Consider the following 24,363-nt stretch of genomic DNA (forward strand, 5'->3'; position numbering starts at 1 on the left):
TCTCTAAATAAAACAGAAAATAGGGCTGGGAATGTGACTCAGTGGTAAAGTGCCCCTGAATTCAATCTAGGGTACCCCTAAAAAAACAGAACTAACCAAAAACCTATACACCAAAATGTCTTGAAACAACTCTGTAATACTGGAGTGATTTAGAGTAAGCAATGGAAGGTTAAAATGGAAAACCTAGTTGAATTTGATGTTAAGTCAATCTCTACTGCAGACCATTGCTGGAGCATCCTATACGATCTTCCTTTCCCATTTCTTACCCTCCTAGAACAATTTTCTTTAATAACAGATTGATTTTTGAGTAGATCATTGTCAAACAAGCAAAAAAAAAAAAAAGAAGAAATGCAATTAACATATACTTTATGACTTTGTAATAAGAGAATATTTCTTAACTTACTGAGATATAATTTAAATGACAATAAAATACTTCATCCATCCACATAACCAACACCAAAATTAAGATACAAAATATGTCATTACTCTTCAAAAGTTCCCTTGGGTCCCTTCATATTTATATCCTCCTTCCCAGCAACTAGTAATCTTGTCTCCATCAATACAGATTACTTTTATCTAGTCCAGAATAGTAGTAGTACTTCCCAACTAGCTTCCTTCTCTCAATATAATGTTCTGAGATTCACTCCTGTTGCTGCATACGTTAGTAGTTGCCCCTTTTTGTGTGTGGTCAGTAATAGTATAGCATGTGTGTTTGTTTATTGTTCGTTTACCTAAGGGGTAATATTTCAGTTGTTTCCAGGTTTGGAACACTGAACTCTTAATGTGCAAACCTTTCTTTGTGGTAATATACTTTCATAACTCCTGGGTAAACACATAGGAGAATTGCTGGGTCACTTAGAAGTTAAACTTAAAGGTTACTAGAAACTACCAAACATGCCCAAAGAAATGGTAACATTTTAAATTCATTGGATGAGGGTTCCAGCTGTTCCACAATCTTGCAAGGACTTGGCAAGGTAAATCTTTTTCTTTTTTTTTTCAGGTTTTCTAGTGAAAATATAGTGGTATCTCATTATGGTTATAATTTTTATTACTCTAATGACTAATGGTGTTGAATATTTTTCAATGTATATCTTCTTGAAGTATTCAAATCTTTTGCTTATTTTACTGGATTATCTTACTACTGAATTTTAAGTGTTCTTTCAAAACTATGGATAACATGCAAGGTGCAATGGCATATACCTATAATCTTGGCAACTCAGGAGGCTAAAGCAACAGTGTACAAGTTCAAGGCCAGCCTCAGCAACTTAGTAAAACCCTATCTCAAATTATAAAAATAATTTTTTTAAAAGGACTGGATATATAGCTCAGTGTTAAAGCAGCACTGGGTTCAGTCCCAGTACTGCAAATCAATCAATCAATCTGGACACACCAGCTCCTGGGGCAGGGGAAATGACAGAGCATGCACATGCAAGCTCAAACATTTTCTCCCAGTCTGTAGTTGACCTTTCCATATTTAAAATGATTTCTTTCAAAGGACAGAGGGATTAATTCTGATGAACTCCAATTTATCAGTTTGTCTTATATGCTCAGTGCTTTTTGATATACCTATGAAACTTCACATATGTCATATCCAAAAATTTCCTCCTATGTTTTCTTCTAAAAGTTTTGTAGACTTAGCCTATAAGTTTAAGTCTATAATCTATTCAGAAGTTTTTAAAATTTATTTGTTTTACATGTATATAATTTGCATAGACTTTTTTCAGCACAATTTGTTGAAAATACTATCCTTTCACTATTGAATTACAATGGCAAATTGGTTCAAAATCAACTTAATTTTTATTTCTATATAATATTATGTTATACATTTTTAAAAACCTTTCTATATAGCAAGAATCTATTCCCCCCAGGGATAGCCAATTCTTAAAGGCAGCAATATTTCTTTGATATGTAAACTAAACAATTCAGAGTCACACCTCTTATATCAGACCCTAATATCCTAAGAAATAATAGTCTTCTGCCTTAATCACCCCAGGGTCAAGTACAGGGATCTAGGAATCACCCCTCATAGTCCAAGATCCTCTGAGACTATTCAAACTAGCCAGTCCTAAACTGACAAGTTGTGTGAAGCTCACAATCAGAGGCAAAGGTTCATCAAAAAACCAAGACCTAATTACTGGACTCCATAACACACTCCCTACCCATTCTTATCCCCACACCCAACCACATTAATAAATACCTATTAATAGTGTTAGCACAAATGACTGAGCCAAATGCAAACTTCAGGAATCAGCAAAACCTTTATTCAGTGGTAGTTCATACATCTGGTGGACACACTTTCCATATGGAAAATGAGCTGCTGGCCAAAGGAGGAATCGGTGCTTATATATGCTACACAGAGAGGTGACTTAATTATTGACAGAGTGTGTCAATTTGGACACTAAGGAAACAGGCTGTGAGAATTTGAAATTTCTGGGTAATGTTTTTACTTGGGGAAGAATGGAGGGTCTGAGATCAACATACAAGGCTTATCTCTTTCCCTTATTTGGGGAAGGATCAAAGTTTTGGCTTCCTCCCAGAGACTGCCATTTTAGGCTTGATGAATATCTCCTTCCTAGGGATTGTCTTTGTCACTTGGAAGGAATGTATTTGGGAAAGGATCAATGTTATTAATATTTGGGTTTTTTCCTCACTCCCTCTTCCCAAGCTACACTATTTTGGAGTTTGTCATTTTCTATATCTTACAAATTTCATGTCATTTCAGTCAGTACATCATGGTTCGTCATCATGAAAAAATTGCAAGGCATTCTAAAAGGCAAAAAATAAAATTTGAATAGACACAGCAAACATAAGTACTAGTATAGTACATATAGTACATATGTCAAGGGTGGTGGAATTATCAGACTGGAAATTTAAAACAACTAAGATCAATATGCTAAGAGTTCTAATAGTTAAAGAAAACAGCATACAAGAACAGACATGAAAATTAAGGAAAGACATGAAAATTCTAAGAAAAATACAGAAATAAATATTAGTAAAAAATGCCAAAACAGAAATGAAGAATGTTTCAGTTGGGCTTACTGGGAAAGTTCACATATTTAGGGGAAGAATCTTGGAGCTTAAGAATATCTCAATAAAAACCATCAGAACTGGAAAAGAGAAAAGAGACTTATAAAAACAAAAAAAGGGCTATGGTTGTGGCTCAGTGGTAGCACATGTGAGGCACTGGGTTCAATCCCCAGCACCATGTAAAAAAACTAAATAAACAAAGGTATTGTGTCCATCTACAACTAAAAATATTTTTTAAAAATTTCCAAGAACTGTGGGACAACTAAAAAAGGTATGAGAAATATGTAATGGGAATACCAAAAGGCGAGAGAGAGAGAGAGAGAGAGAGAGAGAGAGAGAGAGAGAGAGAATATGGAACAGGTAAAATAGCTGAAGCAATAATGATTAAGAATTTCTTCAAATTAATTAATGTCAGGCACCCAGGGACTGGGGACATAGCTCAGTTGGTAGAGTGTTTGCCTAGCATAAACAAAGACCTGGGTTCAGTCCGCAGCACCACCAAAAAAAATTTAATAAATATAATGTCAGGCACCTTACCACAGATCCAGAAAAGTCAGAGAACACTTGCACGATAATTGTCATTGTCAAACTACAGGAAATCAAAGACTTTAAAAATCTCAAAAGAGGTCAAAGGAAATAAATAGTGCTACATTCTGAACATCTGTCCCCTCCAAAATTTTTGTTGAAACTTACTTGCCATTGTAATAGTTCAAAGAGGTGAGACAGTTAAGAAGTGATTGAGCCAGAAGACTGTACCTCACAGGTAGCATTACTGTCATTACAAAAGGATGAATTTGACCTGCTCTTTCTCTGTCCTTCTGCCATGTGATAATGCAGTAAGAAAACCATGGCTATATGATGACCTGTTATTGAACTTTCCAGCTTCAATAACTAGGAGTCAATAAATTTCTATTCCTTATAAGTCAGTTAGTCACAGAAATACCTTGATAGCAACACAGAATATACTAAAACAAACACCTTACCTATGGAAGAACAAATATAAAAATTATACCAAACTTTTCAGAAGCCAGGTAAGCAAGGAAGTAGAGTGAAATGTTTTAAGTGCTACAAGAAAGAAAGGAAAAAAAGAAAAAAAAAACTCACCAATCTCCAATTCTGTACGCTATTAAATTATCCTTCAAAAGCAAAGAAATAAAGACTTTCTCAGACAAACAACAAAATGGCAATTTATTGCCTGTAGACTTGCCTTGAAAGAAATGTGGGAAAAAAATTCTGTACAGAGGAGGAAACTGATAAAAGCTGGGAGCTGGCATTACATAAAGAAAGGAGGAGCATTGGAAAAAGTAAGTGAAGATAAAACACTAAGTTTTCTTAATTGATCAAAATAATAATAATTATGTATTTTGATCACATATGGTTATGTATACGTGAAATAAATACCAGCAATGATACAAGAGATAGGAGGATGTAAAATTGGGAATTTAATTGTTCTCTGAATTTTCTGGATTCATGGTAAGGTGCCTGACATTAAATCAGCCTCCCCACCCTGGTGGTAGAGATTGAATGTAGGGCCTTGTGCATGCTAGGCAAACACTCTACCAACTGAGCTATATCCCCAGTCCATAGATGGCTGACATTAATTTGGAGAAATTCTTAATCATTATTGCTTCAGCTATTTCACCTGTTCCATTCTCTCTCTTTTTGCCTTTTGGTATTCCCACTATATATTTTTAATACCTTTTTTAGTTGTCCCACAGTTCTATTTTGTTATTTTAAGGTATCTGTGAAGCAGTAGAAGTACTACTTGAAATCAGATTTGGATTCATTGTAAATGTATGTTGTAAACTCCAGGGCATAACCAATATAAGTAAAAAGAAACAAGTATAACTGATGTTAGTAAAAGAGAGAAGATGGAATTGTATAAAATAAAATGTTCAATTAAAACCATACAGCCAGAAAAACAGTGAAAGACAAAAACAGAAACAAAGGGGTTGGGGATATAGCTCAGTTGGTAGAGTGCTTGCCTTGCATGCACAAGGCCCTGGGTTCAATCCCCAGCACTGCAAAAGAAAAACAAACAACAAAAATAAATAAACAAATAAAAAACAGAAACAAAGAGTAAAGCCAACAAATAGAAAACATGATAGACATTAATGTAACCATATCAATAATCATTTTGAATGTCAATGATGTAAATGAACCAGTTAAAAGACGTGCTGGGCCTGAGTTCAGTGGCAGAGCGCTTGCCTTCCACATGTGAGGAACTGGGTTGATCCTCAACACCATGTAAAAATAAAAAAATAAAACATGCTGTCCAACTACAAAAAATTTTTTTTAAACAGACACTGTCAAAATGGATCAAGAAATACAAATCAGTGTATACACTATCAGTCTGAAGTCTGGCAGAGAGCTATTTATGAAATAAATAAAGGGCTTGGCTTTTCTCATTATCACCACTTTGAGTACATTATTCCAGAAAACAACTTATTACATTACCCTGTTAAATGCTTACTAATGTGGGATTAATTTTCTACTCATCAAAAATGAATCAAATCATTCTACAACTAAGCATAAAATGTAAACCAAAAATATGATTCACATGTTTAAAGAGATCCATAATTATCAACATAAAAAAGAGCCTCTCTCTGCTAATATAGTGCTTTTTAAAAGAATATAAACTGTATATTTGGTTCAGTAATTAATTCAACTAGAAGTGTACATATGAGTTGGGCACAGTGGCGCATGCCAGTAATCCCAGCAACTCAGTAGACTGAGGTAGGAGGATCACAAGTTTTAGGTCAGCCTCAGCAACCCTTGTCTCTAAATACAATAAAAAATAAAAAAGGCTGGGGATGAGGCTCAGTGGTAAAGTGCCCCTGGGTTCAATTCCCACTACCACAAAAAAGCAAAAGAAAAAAAATAAACATATATATTAAGAGTCAACTTAAATCCAGAACAGGTAAAATAATACTTGGTGAATTTGCCTAAAATTAGTTTACTTGCTATCAATATTGCTGCCATTTTCTACTTTGAGTATACTTTTTTTAGAGAAAAACTTAACCTGCTACTCCCCTATAATTTCATAATCATCTGGATGATCTGAATATACCAAATAATACTGATTTTTCTTGTAAAAATCAGACATCTCACAATAAGGTATGGAAAAAAATATGAAGCCACTAATAACAAAATATTTTGTCGGTATCAGAAGCAGTACCTACACAGCTGTAGATAGACTAATACACAGACACATACATAAAGAGACTACAGATGAAGCATGGCATAACAGTTGGGTATGTATCCTGAACTCACAAAATAGACACAAAGAGATTACCACCAGAAAAAAGGAGTGGGAAAAGAAACTAAAGGATTTGCTTTTTATTCTGTATGACTATATATGGTGTTAATTTTTATAATGAAAATACATCTTTATGTTACTTATGTTTAAAAATGAAATGTGAATACTGACAGCAATGGTGCCATACAATGAGCACAAAAGACACATTACAGACTGAAATACCCACAAAACCTCTCTCAGGCAACTCATTGAAGCCATAGCCCCACACATCAAAGGCTAAGTTAGTGAACCAAAGTTATGTTCCCCTGGGGTGGACATATTATAGATTTTATGCTACAAATTCACATGCTCAATATCAATTTCCATTCCACTTGCTTTTGCCTCCTTTTCATTACTGTTCATAGTTCAGTGTGTCAGTTTAATTCTATACTACTTTGTAGCTATCCACAATAATTACAGTGTTTAATGCTGTATCTTAAGGTTGAGATAAATATAGCAGTTTAAATGCATATGGTTTGGCCAATCTTTTGACAAAACCTCTACACACATCAAAACCACTCACCCCGCATACACTCACACATGAGCAGACTCTAGCTAATACCATATATTTCACCTTACTACTTCTCCATTACCTTCCACAGTATATCTGATGATAACATTTTTATTGACACTATAGTAAACAGCTGATAAATGTAGTAAAAATATATATACTATAATGAATCAAAATGACATGCCACCTACCAAAACCCCTCCACTCATTCTAATCAGATAATGACCTTTTCCCACCCCTAGTGTTTTACTACAAATGGAGAAGGCAGCACGAGAGGAAAAATATTCATAAAAACAGGGAAAAAATAAAAATAAATGTTTAGGTCATTGAGACTAGAAAGGAAGTGTACCTAAAATATTCGTGTCAAATAAAATGATAATTTGTCAGTTCTGTGTGTATTCTGCTTAATCTGAAGTTCTGAGAAATGAGTAGCTGAGTTTCGCATGAATAAAAGAGCTAAAACACCACCATAAAACAGTCTTTCTGGAATTTACTCTGTAGAAAAACATGAGTTTATTTCTTTTTTTGCTTTTTTGTTACTGTTGTCGCTAGTGATCTTCCATAAATCTAGGATCTCCCTTTGACAGAATATTTGGTTTACAAATTGAGGTGAAAATAATTCAGTACTTTTAACATATCCTACCTTATTTTTATTAATAAGTGTTACATTTTTCAATGTCTATTTTTAACATTTTTGTTTTATGTTCTTTGGGAATAGAGTACATCCTTATCAAAATAAAATGAAACCCCAAGAAAAAATAAAGAATACAACAGATAATGGAAATCTAGACTTAATCAGAAAAGTAAAACAAGAGTAACATTTATATTTAAAAGAAGAGTTAAAAATCTGGAATTGGGCTACTGAGAATCATTTCCCAAACTCTAGAGCCTTTAAATTATAGCATATTTGGCAAGTTGCTTGCCTCTCTAACCTTAGTTTTCTTATTGGTAAAATGAGCTTAGTAATAGTACTTAATTCTCATAAGATTCTTAGAAAATTAAATGGAATTAAATGGTGCATAGGAGATATCTAATAAGTACTAGCTCTGCTTATCAGTCACAGATTTAAAACTGAGGCCTACAGAGTTTGTGTTTTCCCTGAGATAATTTAACTAGAAAATGGCAGAATTAGCATTAGAACTTCAAACCCATGATATTTTTGTACCTTTTTTTTTTTCTTTTCTAGTAAGATCACTTTGGGATGAGGGAATATAACTCAGTGGTAGAGAACTTGCCTAGCATGCACAAGAAGGGGAAGAGGGGCTCACTTTGTTTGTGGTCTGAAGAAATTACTTTCAAAGGAGAAGATAAGATAGCAGAAAATCCCTCAGATAAGCATGACCTAGATTAAAAGAAGGAAGGAACTCAATGTGGGTGCCTATGTACAAATGCAGGCAAATACACACAACAAAATAAGAAATAAGAAGGATGGGTGAAAAGTGGGGGCAAGTTCTGTGACACAGTCACAAAAGTTCCACTTAGACTTTTTAATATGATATAATCCATTAGAGCATGATTACATTTCATATTAAATGATTAATTATAAGTTTTGAAGAAAAGGTCATGTTGAATGTTAATTATACATCCTTGAAGGAATTTCAAAGATATTAACAATGGTATTCATTATAAATTAATTTAACCTCTTGGAAGGCAATTTGGCATTATATTTAAAAATTCAAAATGCATACATCCTTTCACTAACTGATATAACTAGGAAGAATTTATCCTACAATTAATTTAAATAAGTGTGCAAAAATAAAATAAAAGGATGCTGGATGCATTATCAGCAAACCAAATACTGGAAAAAATTGAAGCCTTCATTAACAGGGAAATTATGATTATCATGTATCTATGTAATGGAGTTATGGGATGGTATAAATTTTCTTCTAAATAGAATATTAAATTAAAAGAATATCAAGGTATATAAGAATTTGTCCCAGGGCTAGGGTTGTGGCAAAGTGGTAGAGCACTCGCTCATCTAGCACGTGTGAGGCCCTGGGTTCAATCCTCAGTACCACATAAAAATAAATAAATAAAATAAAGGGATTGTTTCCATCTACAACTAAAAAATATTTTAAAAAATTGTCCCAGAGTAATATTTGTTTTTTTTAAACATAGAAAAAATATATTCAAATGTGTTAGTAATTCTCATAAGAAAATATTTCAAAGACATCTAAGAAAATTAAAAGTGGTTATTTCTGGAAAATAAGATTGAGACAGGGGGCATAAAGATGGAAAACAGACAGTTATTTTCACATAGCAGAAATATATACAAACAATGCTTATATTTTAACCATATATAGGTTCAGCAACCCTAATTCAAAAATTCAAAATCTGAAATGCCCCCAAGCTGAAAATTTTGAAATTTGGGGGTTAGTGATGCTCAACTGGTAAAATCTATGCAAATATTCCAAACTGAAAAAATTTTAAATCTGAAACATTTCTGGTCCCAAGTATTTCAACCTGTATATATATTAATTTTAAAACTGAAGGAAAAATAACAAGTAAAAATGAGTCAAAGATTGTTTAAAAACAGAAATAGACCAACAGGTAATAGGGGACAAATTTTCAAATAGAGAATTTGAAGGTTTCATGATATAGCTGAGAAGTCTTACCTGACACTTAGCACTACAGTATTTGGCAACTCGGCATTGAGAGCATCGCATCAACTTTTCCTTCCTGCATTAAAAAAAAAAAATCCATATTAGGAAATGAGTGAGAAATATATGGTTGAAGGAAGAGTATATAAATCAGCATGTTCTGTTTACTCCATATGTATGATCCTTTAAATTTTCACACCAGCTGAAAGTGAACTGCAATGTGAGACATTTAAATAATGACTAATACTCTTGTTTAAATTGTGGTATAATAAGCCAGGCATGGTGGTCCATGCCTGTTATCCCAGAAGCTTCAGAAGCTAAGGCAGGATGACTATGAGTTCAATGCCAGCCTCAGCAACTTAGCAAGTCCCTAAGAAACTCAGTGAGACTTTATCTTTAAATAAAATACAAAAAGGAATGGGAATGTGGCTCAGTGGTTGAGTGCCCCTGAGTTCAATCCCAAGTACCTGAAAAACAAAAACAAAAAATTGTGGTATAATATACATAACATAAAATTTTTACTTCAACCATTTTTAGCATACAGTGGCATTAAGTACATTCACAGTATTATACAACATATAACCACTACCACTGTTTTTCTAAAACTGTTTAATTAAAGTACAGATTCCTATTTAGACAAAAAAATACTTTATACAGACATTAATCTCTCTTTATTAAATTCAAAATCCAGAACACGTATTACTTGGAAATACAGGTTGATTATCCCTTATCTGAAATGCTTGGGACCAGGACTGTTTTGAATTTGGGTTTGTTTGTTTGTTTTGTTTTTTGTTGTTAACATTTGTGTATACATAATGAGATATCCTGGGGAATGAAACCCAAGTCTAAATCCTGAGGTAGTTTTATACCATATTTTTAGTGTACTTATAATTTACCTGTCACACAAAGTCAGGTTTGAAATTTTCCATGTGTGCTGTCACGTCAACATGAGAAGTTTCAGATTTTAGCATTTTAGATTTTAGATTTCAGATCAGAGAAGCTCAACCTGTATGTACTCTATACCCATAAAATGCAAGATTTTTATGTCTTCATTTTTAATATAATTTATTTATGAATATGCTCCTTCTGGGAAATTATTTTTAAATTCCATTAAATTTTATTACTACTTTAGACATGCTGATTTGAGATGCTCCAAAATTATCTCCCCAAATCACCGAAATAACAACAACAACAAAAAAAAAAAAACAGAAAAAGTTTAAGCTTGAATTATACAATAAAAATAATAAATCTGATGATAACATTAATAGTGACAAATACTGACACGACAGTGAATAGTTTCATGGTGGCCAAGAATACTAGAAATCAAAGTGTAATATATTAATAACAAAGCAGAATGCCTTATTCTAAGCATTAGGTTAGAATGTGTCACACACCAAGTTAATGTTCTTTAGATCTGGTAACCCATGCTACAACTGAAATGGTAATATAAGGTAGACATTATTATGCCCACTTCAATACTTTCAAAGATAAAAAATAGACATTATGGTTCAAATTGACTATGGAAAATGCCATAGAGTGAATGTGGCAGGTGGTTCCAAAGGAACAGGATAGAAAATCAGAACCTGAATACACCAGAAGAGAAGTGAGGACTAGGGTATAAAACATGGGAGAGTGAAAGTCTAAATAAAGTAAAAAATGCCTCCCATTCTGCAATTATCAAACTCTAGCTACCAGATATCAACACCCCAAATAACAAATCAAATCCAACTATCTGGCCCTAAAATTTTGCTTTTAATCACCATGTTATATAGTTACTCCTAGATAAAACTTGAAAAAATTTCAGTTTAACCACAAGTTCTTTAAGAGATACACTTCAAGCAAAAGGACATATAATACAGGATTAGAAGGATATGCCAGGCAAAATTTAACTAGAAAAAAAGATGTGTCACTATATCAATATCAGAAAAAGGAGACGTGAAGCTCAAACCCATTATTAGAGATAAAGACAAAATGCAATGGGGCAAGCAGAAAAAATCAAAGGGATAGAGTGCCGGGGATCCCAACAGCCAGCAGCAGGACCCCGGAGATCCAAGCCCACTGATTCTCGCGGCCTGCCCCGTGGCTACAGAAGGTGTGGCGCCCTCAGAGAAGTGATTAATTAGCAAGCAGGGAGATTAGGGACTGCCATTAGGTGGAATCCCGCCAGCCAAGCCCACACTGATCCTTGGGCCGAGTATGGGATCTCAGAAGGGGAAGGAAGCGGTACAGTCCCATCCCCCACAGCGGACACTCCACCGAGGCAGTCAGCGGCCACCATCCGGTAAAGCTGAAGGATACACCTCCACTCTCCCACAGATTGCAACATCAAAACAGGTTTGTGTCAACCAGCTCACCCCCCAGACATCGGGAATTCGCATAAAATCTCTCCTAGGCTTTCCGGGAGAGGGAGTATCAAGCTGAGCCTCCATAAAGACTAGGGGGAAACTAGAGACACCTGACCTCCAACCCCTCCTCCCAGTAGCAGCCAAAACGAAACCTGGCTAGCCAGCGCTGGGGGAGGGGCAAACAGAAAAAAATCAAAGGGATAGAGTGCCGGGGATCCCAACAGCCAGCAGCAGGACCCCGGAGATCCAAGCCCACTGATTCTCGCGGCCTGCCCCGTGGCTACAGAAGGCGTGGCGCCCTCAGAGAAGTGATTAATTAGCAAGCAGGGAGATTAGGGACTGCCATTAGGTGGAATCCCGCCAGCCAAGCCCACACTGAGCCTTGGGCTAAGTATGGGATTTCAGAAGGGGAAGGAAGCTGTACAGTCCCATCCCCCACAGCGGACACTCCACCGAGGCAGTCAGCGGCCACCATCTGGGAAAGCTGAAGTATCCACCACCACTCTCCGACAGATTGCAACAACAAAACAGGAGAAATCAAGACTAACAGGAGAAACCAGGAGACTAGAGGCAAGACCCTGGCCAGTGGGCGGCTGGAAACCGCAGGCCCGCTTGCGACAGTTCACCCACTGCCTGCGTAACTGGGCAGTAGGAGAACGCCGCCCTCAGAGGACCGATCACCCGCCAGCGGCCTGTGATACTGGGCGGCTAGAGACTGCCTGCGAACCGAAATCAAACAGAGGCAGTCCAGTCACACCCCCCTTTAGGACACCCCAGCAAGGAGCCTGGGGCCCGCCATAGCAGAGCAGTGTTGTCACTGGAGCTCGGACGTCAGAATTCCTTCCCAGCGGAATCCAAGTTAGCAGGCATAGTTTAACAACACAAAGGAGAGACATCAGAGTAATACAGAACCAGAACAAAGCTATAGAAGAGAGCAGAAACACGACAATCAAAAAGAGCTGGGAAGTAACGTGGACAACATGAGAAAACAAGGGAAAAAAGGAGTACAAACAATGCAAGACAACTTAATGCTACAGGAGGACATAGAAACATCAGAAGCAGGGATAGGGAAAGAACTCAAGGCATACCTAACTCAAATGGAAAGGAATATTAGAGAAGACGTGAGACAGCAAGTCCAAGAAATAAAAGTATATTTTGAAAATGAATTAAACAAACAAATTCAAATGGCAAAGAACGAGCTCTACCAGGAGATAGAGATCTTAAAAAAAAATCAAACGATAATCCTAGAATTGCAGGAAACTATAAACCAAATTAAAAATTCAAACGAGAATATTACAAATAGACTTGATCAAGTAGAAATCATAACATCAGATAATGAAGACAAGGTTTATCAACTTGAAAAGAGTATAGTCAACACAGAAAAGATGCTTAAAACCCACGAGCAATCTATTCAAGAGATATGGGACGTCATAAAAAAACCAAATTTGAGAGTCATTGGGATAGAAGAAGGAACAGAGATTCAAACCAAAGGAATGGACAGCATATTAAATGAAATAATTGTAGAAAACTTCCCAGAGATGAAAGATAGAATGGATTGCCAAATCCTGGAAGCCTACAGGACCCCAAGCATTCAAAACCATAATAGACCAACTCCAAGACACATAATAATGAAGATAGCCAACATACAGAACAAGGAGATAATATTAAAAGCTACGAGAGAAAAGAGGCAGATCACATTCAGGGGTAAACCAATTAGGTTAATGACTGATTTCTCATCACAGACATTGAAAGCGAGAAGATCCTGGAACAATGTATTTCAAACACTGAAAAATAATGGATTCCAACCAAGAATACTGTATCCAGCAAAATTGAGCTTCAGATTTGACAACGAAATTAAAATCTTTCATGATAAACAAAAGCTAAAAGAATTCACAGCAAGAAAACCAGCACTGCAAAGTATTTTGAGCAAAATACTACAAGAAGAGGAGTTGAAAAATAGTGCACAAAACCAATAACAGGAAGTAGCTCAGTAAAGGGGGAGGAAAATAACCAAAAAGTAAAATTAGCCAAACTAAAATAAATAAATAAAGAAGCATGACTGGAAGTACAAATCATATCTCAATTGTAACCTTAAATGTTAATGGCCTAAACTCACCAATCAAGAGACATAGGCAGTAACCTGGATCAAAAAAATAAATCCAACAATATGCTGCCTTCAGGAGACTCATATGATAGGAAAAGACATACACAGGCTGAAGGTAAAAGGTTGGGATAAATCATACCACTCACATGGCCCTCGGAAACAAGCAGGAGTGGCCATACTCATATCGAATAAAATCAACTTCAAACCTAAGTTAATCAAGAAAGATAAAGAAGGGCACTATATACTGTCAAAAGGAACCATCCACCAACAAGACATAACAATTATCAATGTGTATGCACCAAACAATGGAACTGCAACGTTCATAAAAAAAACCCTCCTCAAGTTCAAGAGTCAAATAGACCACAACACAATAATTATGGGTGATTTCAACACACCGCTCTCGCCATTAGACAGATCCTCTAGACAAAAATTGAATAAAGAAACTATAGAACTCAACAGCACAATCAACAACCTAGACTTAACTGACATATATAGAATATATCAACCATCATCAAGTGGATACACGTTCTTCTCAGCAGCACATGGATCCTACTCAAAGATAGACCATATGTTATGCCATAAGGCAACTCAGTAAATATAAAGGTGTGGAGATTATACCATGCACCATATCTGACCACAATGGAATGAAATTGGAAATCAATGATAAAAGAAGGAAGGAAAAACGCTACACCACATGGAAAATGAACAATATGTTATTGAATGATCAATGGGTTACAGAAGACATAAAGGAGGAGATGAAAAAATTCTTAGAGTCAAATGATAATACAGACACAACATACCGGAATCTATGGGACACAATGAAAGCAGTTTTAAGAGGGAAATTCATTTCTTGGAGGTCTTTTCTCAAAAAAAGAAAAAACCAACAAATAAATGAACTCACACTACGCCTCAAAAAACTAGAAAAGGAAGAGCAAAACAACAGCAAATGTAGTAGAAGACAAGAAATAATTAAAATTAGAGCAGAAATCAACGAAATTGAAACAAAAACAACCATTGAAAAAATAGATAAAACTAAAAGTTGGTTCTTTGAAAAAATAAATAAGATAGACAAGCCCTTAGCCATACTAACGAAAAGAAGAAGAGAGAGAACTCAAATTACTAACATACGGGATGAAAAAGGCAATATCACAACAGACACTACAGAAATACAGAAGATAATTAGAAAGTATTTTGAAACCCTATATTCCAATAAAATAGAAGATAGTGAAGATATCGATAAATTTCTTAAGGCATATGATTTGCCCAGATTGAGACAGGAAGACACACAAAATTTAAACAGACCAATAACAAAGGAAGAAATTGAAGAAGCCATCAAAAGACTACCAACCAAGAAAAGCCCTGGACCGGATGGGTATACAGCGGAGTTCTACAAAACCTTCAAAGAAGAATTAATACCAATACTTTTCAAGCTATTTCAAGAAATAGAAAAAGAAGGAGCTCTTCCAAATTCATTCTATGAGGCCAACATCACTCTGATCCCAAAACCAGACAAAGATACTTCAAGGAAAGAAAACTACAGACCAATATCTCTAATGAACTTGGATGCAAAAATTCTCAATAAAATTCTGGCGAATCGAATACAAAAACATATCAGAAAACTTGTGCACCATGACCAAGTAGGATTCATCCCTGGGATGCAAGGATGGTTCAATATACGGAAATCAATAAATGCTATTCACCACATCAATAAACTTAAAGACAAGAACCATATGATCATCTCGATAGATGCAGAAAAAGCATTTGACAAAGTACACCATCCCTTTATGTTCAAAACACTAGAAAAACTAGGGATAACAGGAACTTACCTCAACATTGTAAAAGCTATATATGCTAAACCTCAGGCTAGCATCATCCTAAATGGAGAAAAATTGAAGGCATTCCCCCTAAAATCTGGAACAAGACAGGGGTGCCCTCTATCACCACTTCTATTCAATTTAGTTCTCGAAGTACTAGCCAGAGCAATTAGACAGACAAAAGAAATTAAAGGCATAAAAATAGGAAAACAAGAAGTTAAATTATCGCTATTTGCGGATGACATGATAATATACTTACCAGACCAAAAAGGGTCTACAAAGATGCTGCTAGAGTTAATAAATGAATTCAGCAAAGTGGCAGGTTATAAAATCAAAGGCATTCCTGTATATCAGCAACAAAACCTCTGAAATGGAAATAAGGAAAACCACTCCATTCACAATATCCCCAAAGAAAATAAGATATTTGGGAATCAACCTAACAAAAGAGGTGAAAGATTTATACAATGAAAACTACAGAACCCTAAAGAGAGAAATAGAAGAAGATCTCAGAAGATGGAAAAATGTACCCTGTTCATGGATAGGCAGAACTAACATCATCAAAATGGCGATATTACCCCAAGTTCTCTACAGGTTTAATGCGATGCCAATCAAAATCCCAATGGCATTTCTTGAAGAAATAGACAAAGCAATCATGAAATTCATATGGAAAAACAAAAGACCCAGAATAGCAAAAGCAATTCTAAGCAGGAAGTGTGAATCTGGAGGTATAGCGATACCAGAGTTCAAACTGTATTACAAAGCAATAGTAACAAAAACAGCATGGTACTGGTACCAAAACAGGCGGGTGGACCAATGGTACAGAATAGAGGATACGGAGACTAATCCACAAAGTTACAACTATCTTATATTTGATAAAGGGGCTAAAAACATTCAATGGAGGAAGGATAGCATCTTCAACAAATGGTGCTGGGAAAATTGGAAATCCATATGCAACAAAATGAAATTGAATCCCTTTCTCTCACCAGCCACAAAAGTTAACTCAAAATGGATCAAGGAGCTAGATATCAAACCAGAGACACTGCGTCTGATAGAAGAAAAAGTTGGCTACGATCTACATATTGTGGGGTCGGGCTCCAAATTCCTTAATAGGACGCCCATAGCCCAAGAGTTAACAACAAGAATAAACAAATGGGACTTACTTAAACTAAAAAGTTTTTTCTCAGCAAGAGAAACAATAAAAGAGGTAAATAGAGAGCCTACATCCTGGGAACAAATTTATACCCCCCACACATCAGACAGAGCCCTAATATCCAGAATGTACAAAGAACTCAAAAAATTAAATAATAAGATAACAAATAATCCAATCAACAAATGGGCCAAGGACCTGAACAGACATTTCTCAGAGGAGGACATACAATCAATCAACAAGTACATGAAAAAATGCTCACCATCATTAGCAATCAGAGAAATGCAAATCAAAACCACCCTAAGATACCATCTCACTCCAGTAAGATTGGCAGCCATTATGAAGTCAAACAACAATAAGTGTTGGCGAGGATGTGGGGAAAAGGGTACACTTGTACACTGCTGGTGGGACTGCAAAATGGTGAGGCCAATTTGGAAAGCAGTATGGAGATTCCTGGGAAAGCTGGGAATGGATCCACCATTTGACCCAGCTATAGCCCTTCTCAGACTATTCCCTGAGGACCTTAAAAAAGCGCACTATAGGGATACGGCCACATCAATGATTATAGTGGCACAATTCACAATAGCTAGACTGTGGAACCAACCTAGATGCCCTTCAATAGATGAATGGATAAAAAAAATGTGGCATTTATATACAATGGAGTATTATGCAGCAATAAGAAACGACAAAATCATAGAATTTGCAGGGAAATGGATGGCATTAGAGCACATTATGCTAAGCGAAGCTAGCCAAGCCCTAAAAAACAAATGCCAAATGTCTCCTTTGATATAAAGAGAGCAACTAAGAACAAAACAGGAAGGAAAAGCATGAGGAAAAGACTCACTGTAAACAAAGACGAATGGGGGGAGAGAAAGGGAGAGAGAAGGGAATGAATTTGCAAATGGTAGGAGACCTTCAATGATACACAAAAGTATAAGAGGTTATGATGGGCAAGGGGGAGGGGGGAAAAAAAGGGAGAGAATTGAACAACAGCTGAGGAGGCAGAGAGGGAAGGTGGGAGGGGAGGGGAGGGGGGATAGTAGGGGTTAGGAAAGGTAGCAGATTAAGACAGTCACTAATATGCCATTATGTAAAAATGTGAGTATGTAACAGATGTGATTCTGCTATCTGTATTTGGGGTAGAAATGGGAGTTCAAAACCCAATAGAGTCAAATGTATAAAAGATTTATCAAGAGCTCTGTAATGTTTGGAACAATCAATAAAAAAAAAAGACAAAATGCAATGATAGAAGACTCTAGTCACCAGGTATTAATGTACCTAGTAACAAATGTACCAGTTTCAAAATACATAAAGTACAAATAACAGATCTAAATAAATATATATATATATATATATATATATATATACACACACACACACACATATACACCTATACACACATATATATACACACACGCACACACATATATATATATATATAGATACACAATATTTAATTTTTATTAATGACCTTAAAATGACCAGGAATACATTAAGTCATGTGTAGGAAGAAGTTAGCTATTGCTATAAAAAGCAACCATACCATAAATGACACCCATTGGTCATTTATTAAAAGTACTCATGCATACTAAGACACAAAGCAAATCTCAAAAATCCCAGAGAATCAATAATATAGATCATTTTCTCCAGCCATAAGGAATTAAATTAGAAATCGGTAACAAAAATGAACCCAGTAAAATCTCATATGCATAGGAATTTAAAAGCATACTTTCATATACCTCAAGGATCAAAGAAGAATTATAACAGAGATTAGAAAATATACTAGGACTAAATAACAGAAAAATATTCAAATTTGATAGGTAAACTTAAAGTAATACTTACTGGAGCATTTATAGCTTTATATGTTGAAAAAGAAGAAAAGTGATAATTAATGCTGCACATGCACATCAATAACTTAAATTTTAAAATAAGATAAAATCAAGGAAAGCATAAGGTAAGAAATTATAACCATAAGGCAATATTTTTAAAAAGATACAACTGAGGTATTGGAGTTGTGGCTCAGTAGTGCAGCACTTGCCTAGAATGTGTGAGGCACTGGGTTCAATCCTCAGCAACACATAAAAGTAAATAAATAGTTATAAAAAAATTGGTTAAAATATTTTTTTTTAAAAGATACAACTTGGGCTGGGGATATGGCTCAAGCGGTAATGCGCTCACCTGGCATGTGCGGGGTGCTGGGTTCGATCCTCAGCACCACATAAAATAAAGATGTTGTGTCCACCAAAAACTAAAAAATAAATATTAAAAAATTCTCTCTCTCTCTCTCTCTCTCTCTCTCTCTCTCTCTCTCTCTCTCTCTCTCTCTCTCTCTCAAAAAAAAAAAAAGATACAACTGAGTGGATTAACAAAACCAGAAAGGCAAATACCACCAATAATTCCTGTAAGATTATATAAGAAAAAGAAAATTCACAAATACATATTAAGAATAAAAGGGAATGTAAGAGTCAGTAGAAAACCAGGTGTGGTGGCTTTGTGATCCTTGCAGTTCAGGAGGCAAGTTCAATGCCAGCCTCAGCAACTTAGCATGGCCCTATGCAACTTAGTGAGACCCTGACTCCACAAAAAGAGAGACAGTAGAGATTTTAAAACCTACAAGAAATAATTCTAGGAAAATGACAACTGTGGCACAATTTTTAATCTGCTTGACTTTCCCCAAATAACAAAACAAAGTAATAACAACAAAAACAGAAAATTCAGGCTGGACTTGTAGCTAAGTGGTAGAGAGCTTGCCTAGCACGTGTAAGGCACTGGGTTCAAACCTCAGCACCAAATTTAATAAATAAAATAAAGGTTTTGTGTCCATTTATAACGAAAAATATTTAAAGAAGAGCCAGAGGAGGAGGAGGAGGAGGAGGAGGAGGAGAAAAAGAAAGGAAGGAAGGAAGGGAGGGAGGGAGGAAGGAAGGAAGAAAGCAAAGAGAGCAAAACTCAACCACCAGTCCACCCTGGAAAATATCTACAACAAACCCAAAATATGAGTGGGAGAAGAAAGAAAGGAAGGAAGGAAGGAAGGAAGGAAGGAAGGAAGGAAGGAAGGAAGGAAGGAAGGAAGGAGGGAGGGAGGGAGGGAGGGAGGGAGGGAGGGAGGGAGGGAGGGAGGGAGGGAGGGAGGAAAACCCTGAATGAAATCAATAGCTTCACTGAGGAAACAACAGTCCCACTGAGGCTTCCAATACTCCTATAGCTCCAAACTGCCAAAAGATAACCAGTGTAGAGCGTGGAACCCAAACTGGGAATTCTTTCTGTTGGAACTCTCCTGAGATTGAGATTATGTGGACTCCCCTGAATCTGCCTTCCTCAGGCCTACCCTCTCAGACTTTCCCTCACTTCCCTTTTTCTTGTCTAAGTTATTTAAAGGCTATTACTGTGCCTAGAAATAAAAAGCCAAACTCTATAAAGTACTTTCTCTCTATTCTAAAAATAATGAGCAGAATAAAAATACCTAAGAAGATCAGTGATCAAATATCAATGCTTGGTCTTCTGCCTCCCATCTCTACTAACCAGAGACCTTAATGCATCTTAACACAGAATATTGGCAAACTAAACAATAAATGATGTAAAGTAGTTCAATAATTTAGTTGCTATTTGTTGTGTGAGAGAAATTCCCTACCACACTATTTAAACGTTTGGGTTTTTTAAAAATTAAAAATAAATTCAAAGTCTCAAGTTTCAGGAGGGGGAAAAAAAAAAGTTCAACTAAATCTAAGAAAAAGTTGATTGTGTTTGATTAGACCAAAAACTGAGCCTCTGGAGACGACCTCCTCCTCCTCCTCCTCCTCCAGCTCTTCTTTAAATATTTTTAGTTATAAATAGACACAAAAGCTTTATTTTATTTATTAAAATAAAAAAATTAAAGCACCCTGGCAAGGATCCCTGCAAAGAAAACACTTTAGCAGCAGTGAGAGAGAAAAGGAGGTAGCAGAAACACAACTGCCACACATTTTATGAAAACTTTCTTCTTTTCTCTTAAAAAATAAAATCAGTACATCATTTCCAAATGAAAAGCAAAGTCACATTTCTTGAAAGTAGCAATGAAAAATGTCAAATCAAAACCAGAAATAATTAGCACTCTTCTGGGAAAAAGAGCACTTTTATTAGGTAGTTCCTGCTGCTGAAACAAGAAATTCTGAATGGAAGTTGGAAAAAGGCAGATTTTATCTTATTAAAAAAAATTTTCTGATAACAACTGTTATAAAAATCAAATGATATACTTTGTGAAGCATGGAGTTCCCAGTAACTTAACATGTTGAAAGAAAACCTAATAGGTACACTGCTAGACATGGTGTGAAGGAAATTCCAGCACTGCAAAGGAAATTGAATCAGATGTTTTCTTCCAATTCCAAAATTATTTGGCTTTGCTTATCTTGTGCAACCAACAAATACAAACTAAATCTGAAGATGATAAAAGTTATGCATATTATAAGTCAAAGTATGGCAATACTGGAGAAATGCAAAAGTGATGAATATACAATTTTCACAGATTGCAGAAACATCTTATTTGCAAAGTGATTTTCTCAAGAGTCCATCCAGAACTGGATTTCTCAATGAAAAGCAATCCAGAAACATGGTAAGAATGCATCCATCATAGAAAACTGATTTTTAACCTCTTTTTCCCCTCCACTTAAGAGATGAATGGTAGTATTCTACTTCCAACTAAGAGAAGACATTAAAATCATGTTTTACCAAAGTAAATGGGATCTTTAAGAAACCACTGTCTTGGGGGAAAGAAAGAAAGCAAAAAGGAGTTCCCTATCACTTGTTTATATAAACTCTGACTACCAAAAAATAGTGTCAAATCAGAAAATTCTCTGGTTTCTCAGTGTCTCAGACACAGTGGTTCAGGAAGTATGATAAATTAAGTTCTCTCTTTCAAGTATAGGCTGGGCCATATTAGTTTCTCTAACAGCCTAAGATATTGAAATGTAAAAAATAAATAAAAACTGAAGGGAAATTAATTGTTCTTCCAGTATACAAATCAACAAGTGTTATAGTTTGGATATGAGATGTCCCTCAAAAGCTCTGTGTTAATGCAGGAATATTCAGAAGTAAAATGATTATGAGAGCTGTAACCTAATCAATTGATCCTGGTTTGAATGGGGTGATGGGGTGGAAACTGTAGACAGGAAGGACATGGCTGGTGGAGGTGGGTTACTAGGGGTATGCCCTGGAATGGTGCATCTTCCCTGCATCCCTTCCCCGACCCCCACCCCTTTCTGGCTGCCATGCACAGAGCACAGCTCCTCTGCCTCAATCTTCTGCCTCACCTTGAGCCCAGAGCAACACAGTCAACCCATAATGGACTAAACCTCTAACACTTTTCGCCCAAATAAAGTTTTCCTCCTCCAAGTTGTTCTTGTAGGTATTTTCATCACAGCTACAAAAAAACCTGACCAGGGCTGGGGATGTGGCTCAAGCGGTATCGCGCTCCCCTGGCATGCATGAGGCCCAGGTTCAATCCTCAGCACCACATACAAACAAAGATGTTGTGTTCACCGAAAACTAAAAAATAAATATTAAAATTCTCTCTCTCTCTCTCTCTCTCTCTCTCTCTCTCTCTCTCTCTCTCTCTCAAAACACACACACACACACACACACACACACACACAAACCTGACCAACACAAAAAGCCAGATATAGGTACAAGGGGATCCACTGTCCCAGAAATTAAAAGGAATTAATAGGCTCCCAAATATAGGTACTATTTAAGAGACCATCTCTACCCTTCTTTGGGTGAGGAGATCCACTGTTTTAGAAACTCTGTCCTAAAACAATATGTTCAGTTACTAGACAGAGGAAGAGAAGTTTCTCAGGTATAGAAAACAAAGAAATCCTAGTGACTGTCAAATCACTTTAATAAACACCCTATAAACTCCCCCCCCAAAATTTAAAAACTTCATATTATATATGACACTTTCATATATAAGATACTTATATATGGAAGTGCTATGTCCTGATCCTCTAGAAGTTTCTCAATGTGCCTAGCACTTACTCCTTCATGATTGTTCTTTGTGAACATGGCTCACCCACGACCCTCTGGGCCAAGTGACAGGCTGTGAAACCACAGGGCAGCACTACAACCCCCTGCCCTCTGAGGCACACTCATCCAGATGAAGTATAGCCTTATACAGTCAGAAACAAGCCCTGTGTCTTTGCAGCCTCCCATTTTAGGGTTAAGATCCCAGCCTAACAGTCACTGAATAAAATCTGAAGAACCAGAATTTAGCTTTTAGTTGATCAACATGATCTTCAGGAAGAAACATGAACTGAGAAAAAGACTAGAGTACATTAAATAAAGCCTGCACTTACAATTTCTAAAGAGAGAGCACTGGTTTGAGAAGGTCTGATTTAGTACCACATGCCTTAAAAGAAGTTTCAAGGTTCTCTGAATAGAATTCCTTTGAAAATATTTTTGACACAACTGAGATCTAAGATGCTTTTGAGAGGTGATATACACTTGAGGAATATCGAATGCTACAATGGGTAAACCCTTAAGAATAAATCCTATAAAGAAAAAAATATCATTTTAATGGAAAATGCCAAAAATAACTAAGTGGGTAAAGTCTACATATAATTTGTAAAACTGAGAGACCATAGAAATAATCTCTTTATAAAATTTTATGGTTTTATATATCTTTGAAATATAATCCAGATTCATTAGAAATGTTAATATAATGTAGCCAAGTATTTGGCTGTTACCCCACAGAAATTTCTGAAGGAAATAAAATAAGATTCCTCCATTAAAATCATGTTATTCTAGGAGGGTAGTGCAATTACTGTTTCTCTAACCAAACAAAATATGCTGGAAAATGCTAACCATAAAATCTGCCTTTGGCATAAATATTCAAAGCAAAACAGTAAAGAGATATTTCATTTTTGTTTCTAGATAGTAATTATATTGATTTGGGCCCAAAGGATTTTTTCAAAACTAGAGATTCACATCCACCATCCACCTAACTATGAAATGGTTTTTAATACAAGGCAACAGATATAGTCAAAATACTATAGATTTCATAACACAGTAAAATAGAATTGATTTGGATTCATTTTTCTATATTCCCTATCACTTTATTTTGCTTTTCTAACATTTAAAATAGAAAATATGAAAATGTAACTTGTTGATGTTTCAGGAAAAAAAGAACTTATGATTCATTTACTGGCACCATACCATCCTGGAAGAAACATGAACAACCTAAATCCATATTAGCCCTGAGGGAAAAGCACAACAAAGCATTTGAAACAAGTTCGGACAGGCAGATTGTCTAGTTGGATATTTCCCTTTCCACTGTCCTCAGTCCCCTAAACTAAAGCTATTGTCCCTGTGGAGAATGTGTAACCAATTAACACAAACTCTAGTTGTTAATTTGACACATGTTCAGTGACTGATCAATGTGGAACTAGCAAGTAAGGTGCTGGATGAAAGACTGCAGAGAGAACAATACCGTCGCTGCTTCCAGGTGGACACAATCAAAGGGGATGGATCAACACATGACCACTTGC

At 35.9% G+C, this 24,363-nt stretch overlaps 1 protein-coding gene across 1 annotated transcript in view; it reads right to left on the reverse strand.

Moving 5' to 3' along the window:
- The window catches only part of Smyd3 (SET and MYND domain containing 3), a 711,836-nt gene that overhangs the window by 533,783 nt on the left and 153,690 nt on the right, over nucleotides 1-24,363 (reverse strand). The window contains exon 2 of the mRNA XM_026390740.2: nucleotides 9,452-9,515. Coding sequence (XP_026246525.1) covers nucleotides 9,452-9,515 — 64 coding nt within the window. The remainder of the gene's footprint in view (nucleotides 1-9,451; nucleotides 9,516-24,363) is intronic.

Source organism: Urocitellus parryii, chromosome 9, assembly GCF_045843805.1.
Source record: "Urocitellus parryii isolate mUroPar1 chromosome 9, mUroPar1.hap1, whole genome shotgun sequence".
Taxonomy (NCBI): Eukaryota; Metazoa; Chordata; class Mammalia; order Rodentia; family Sciuridae; genus Urocitellus; species Urocitellus parryii.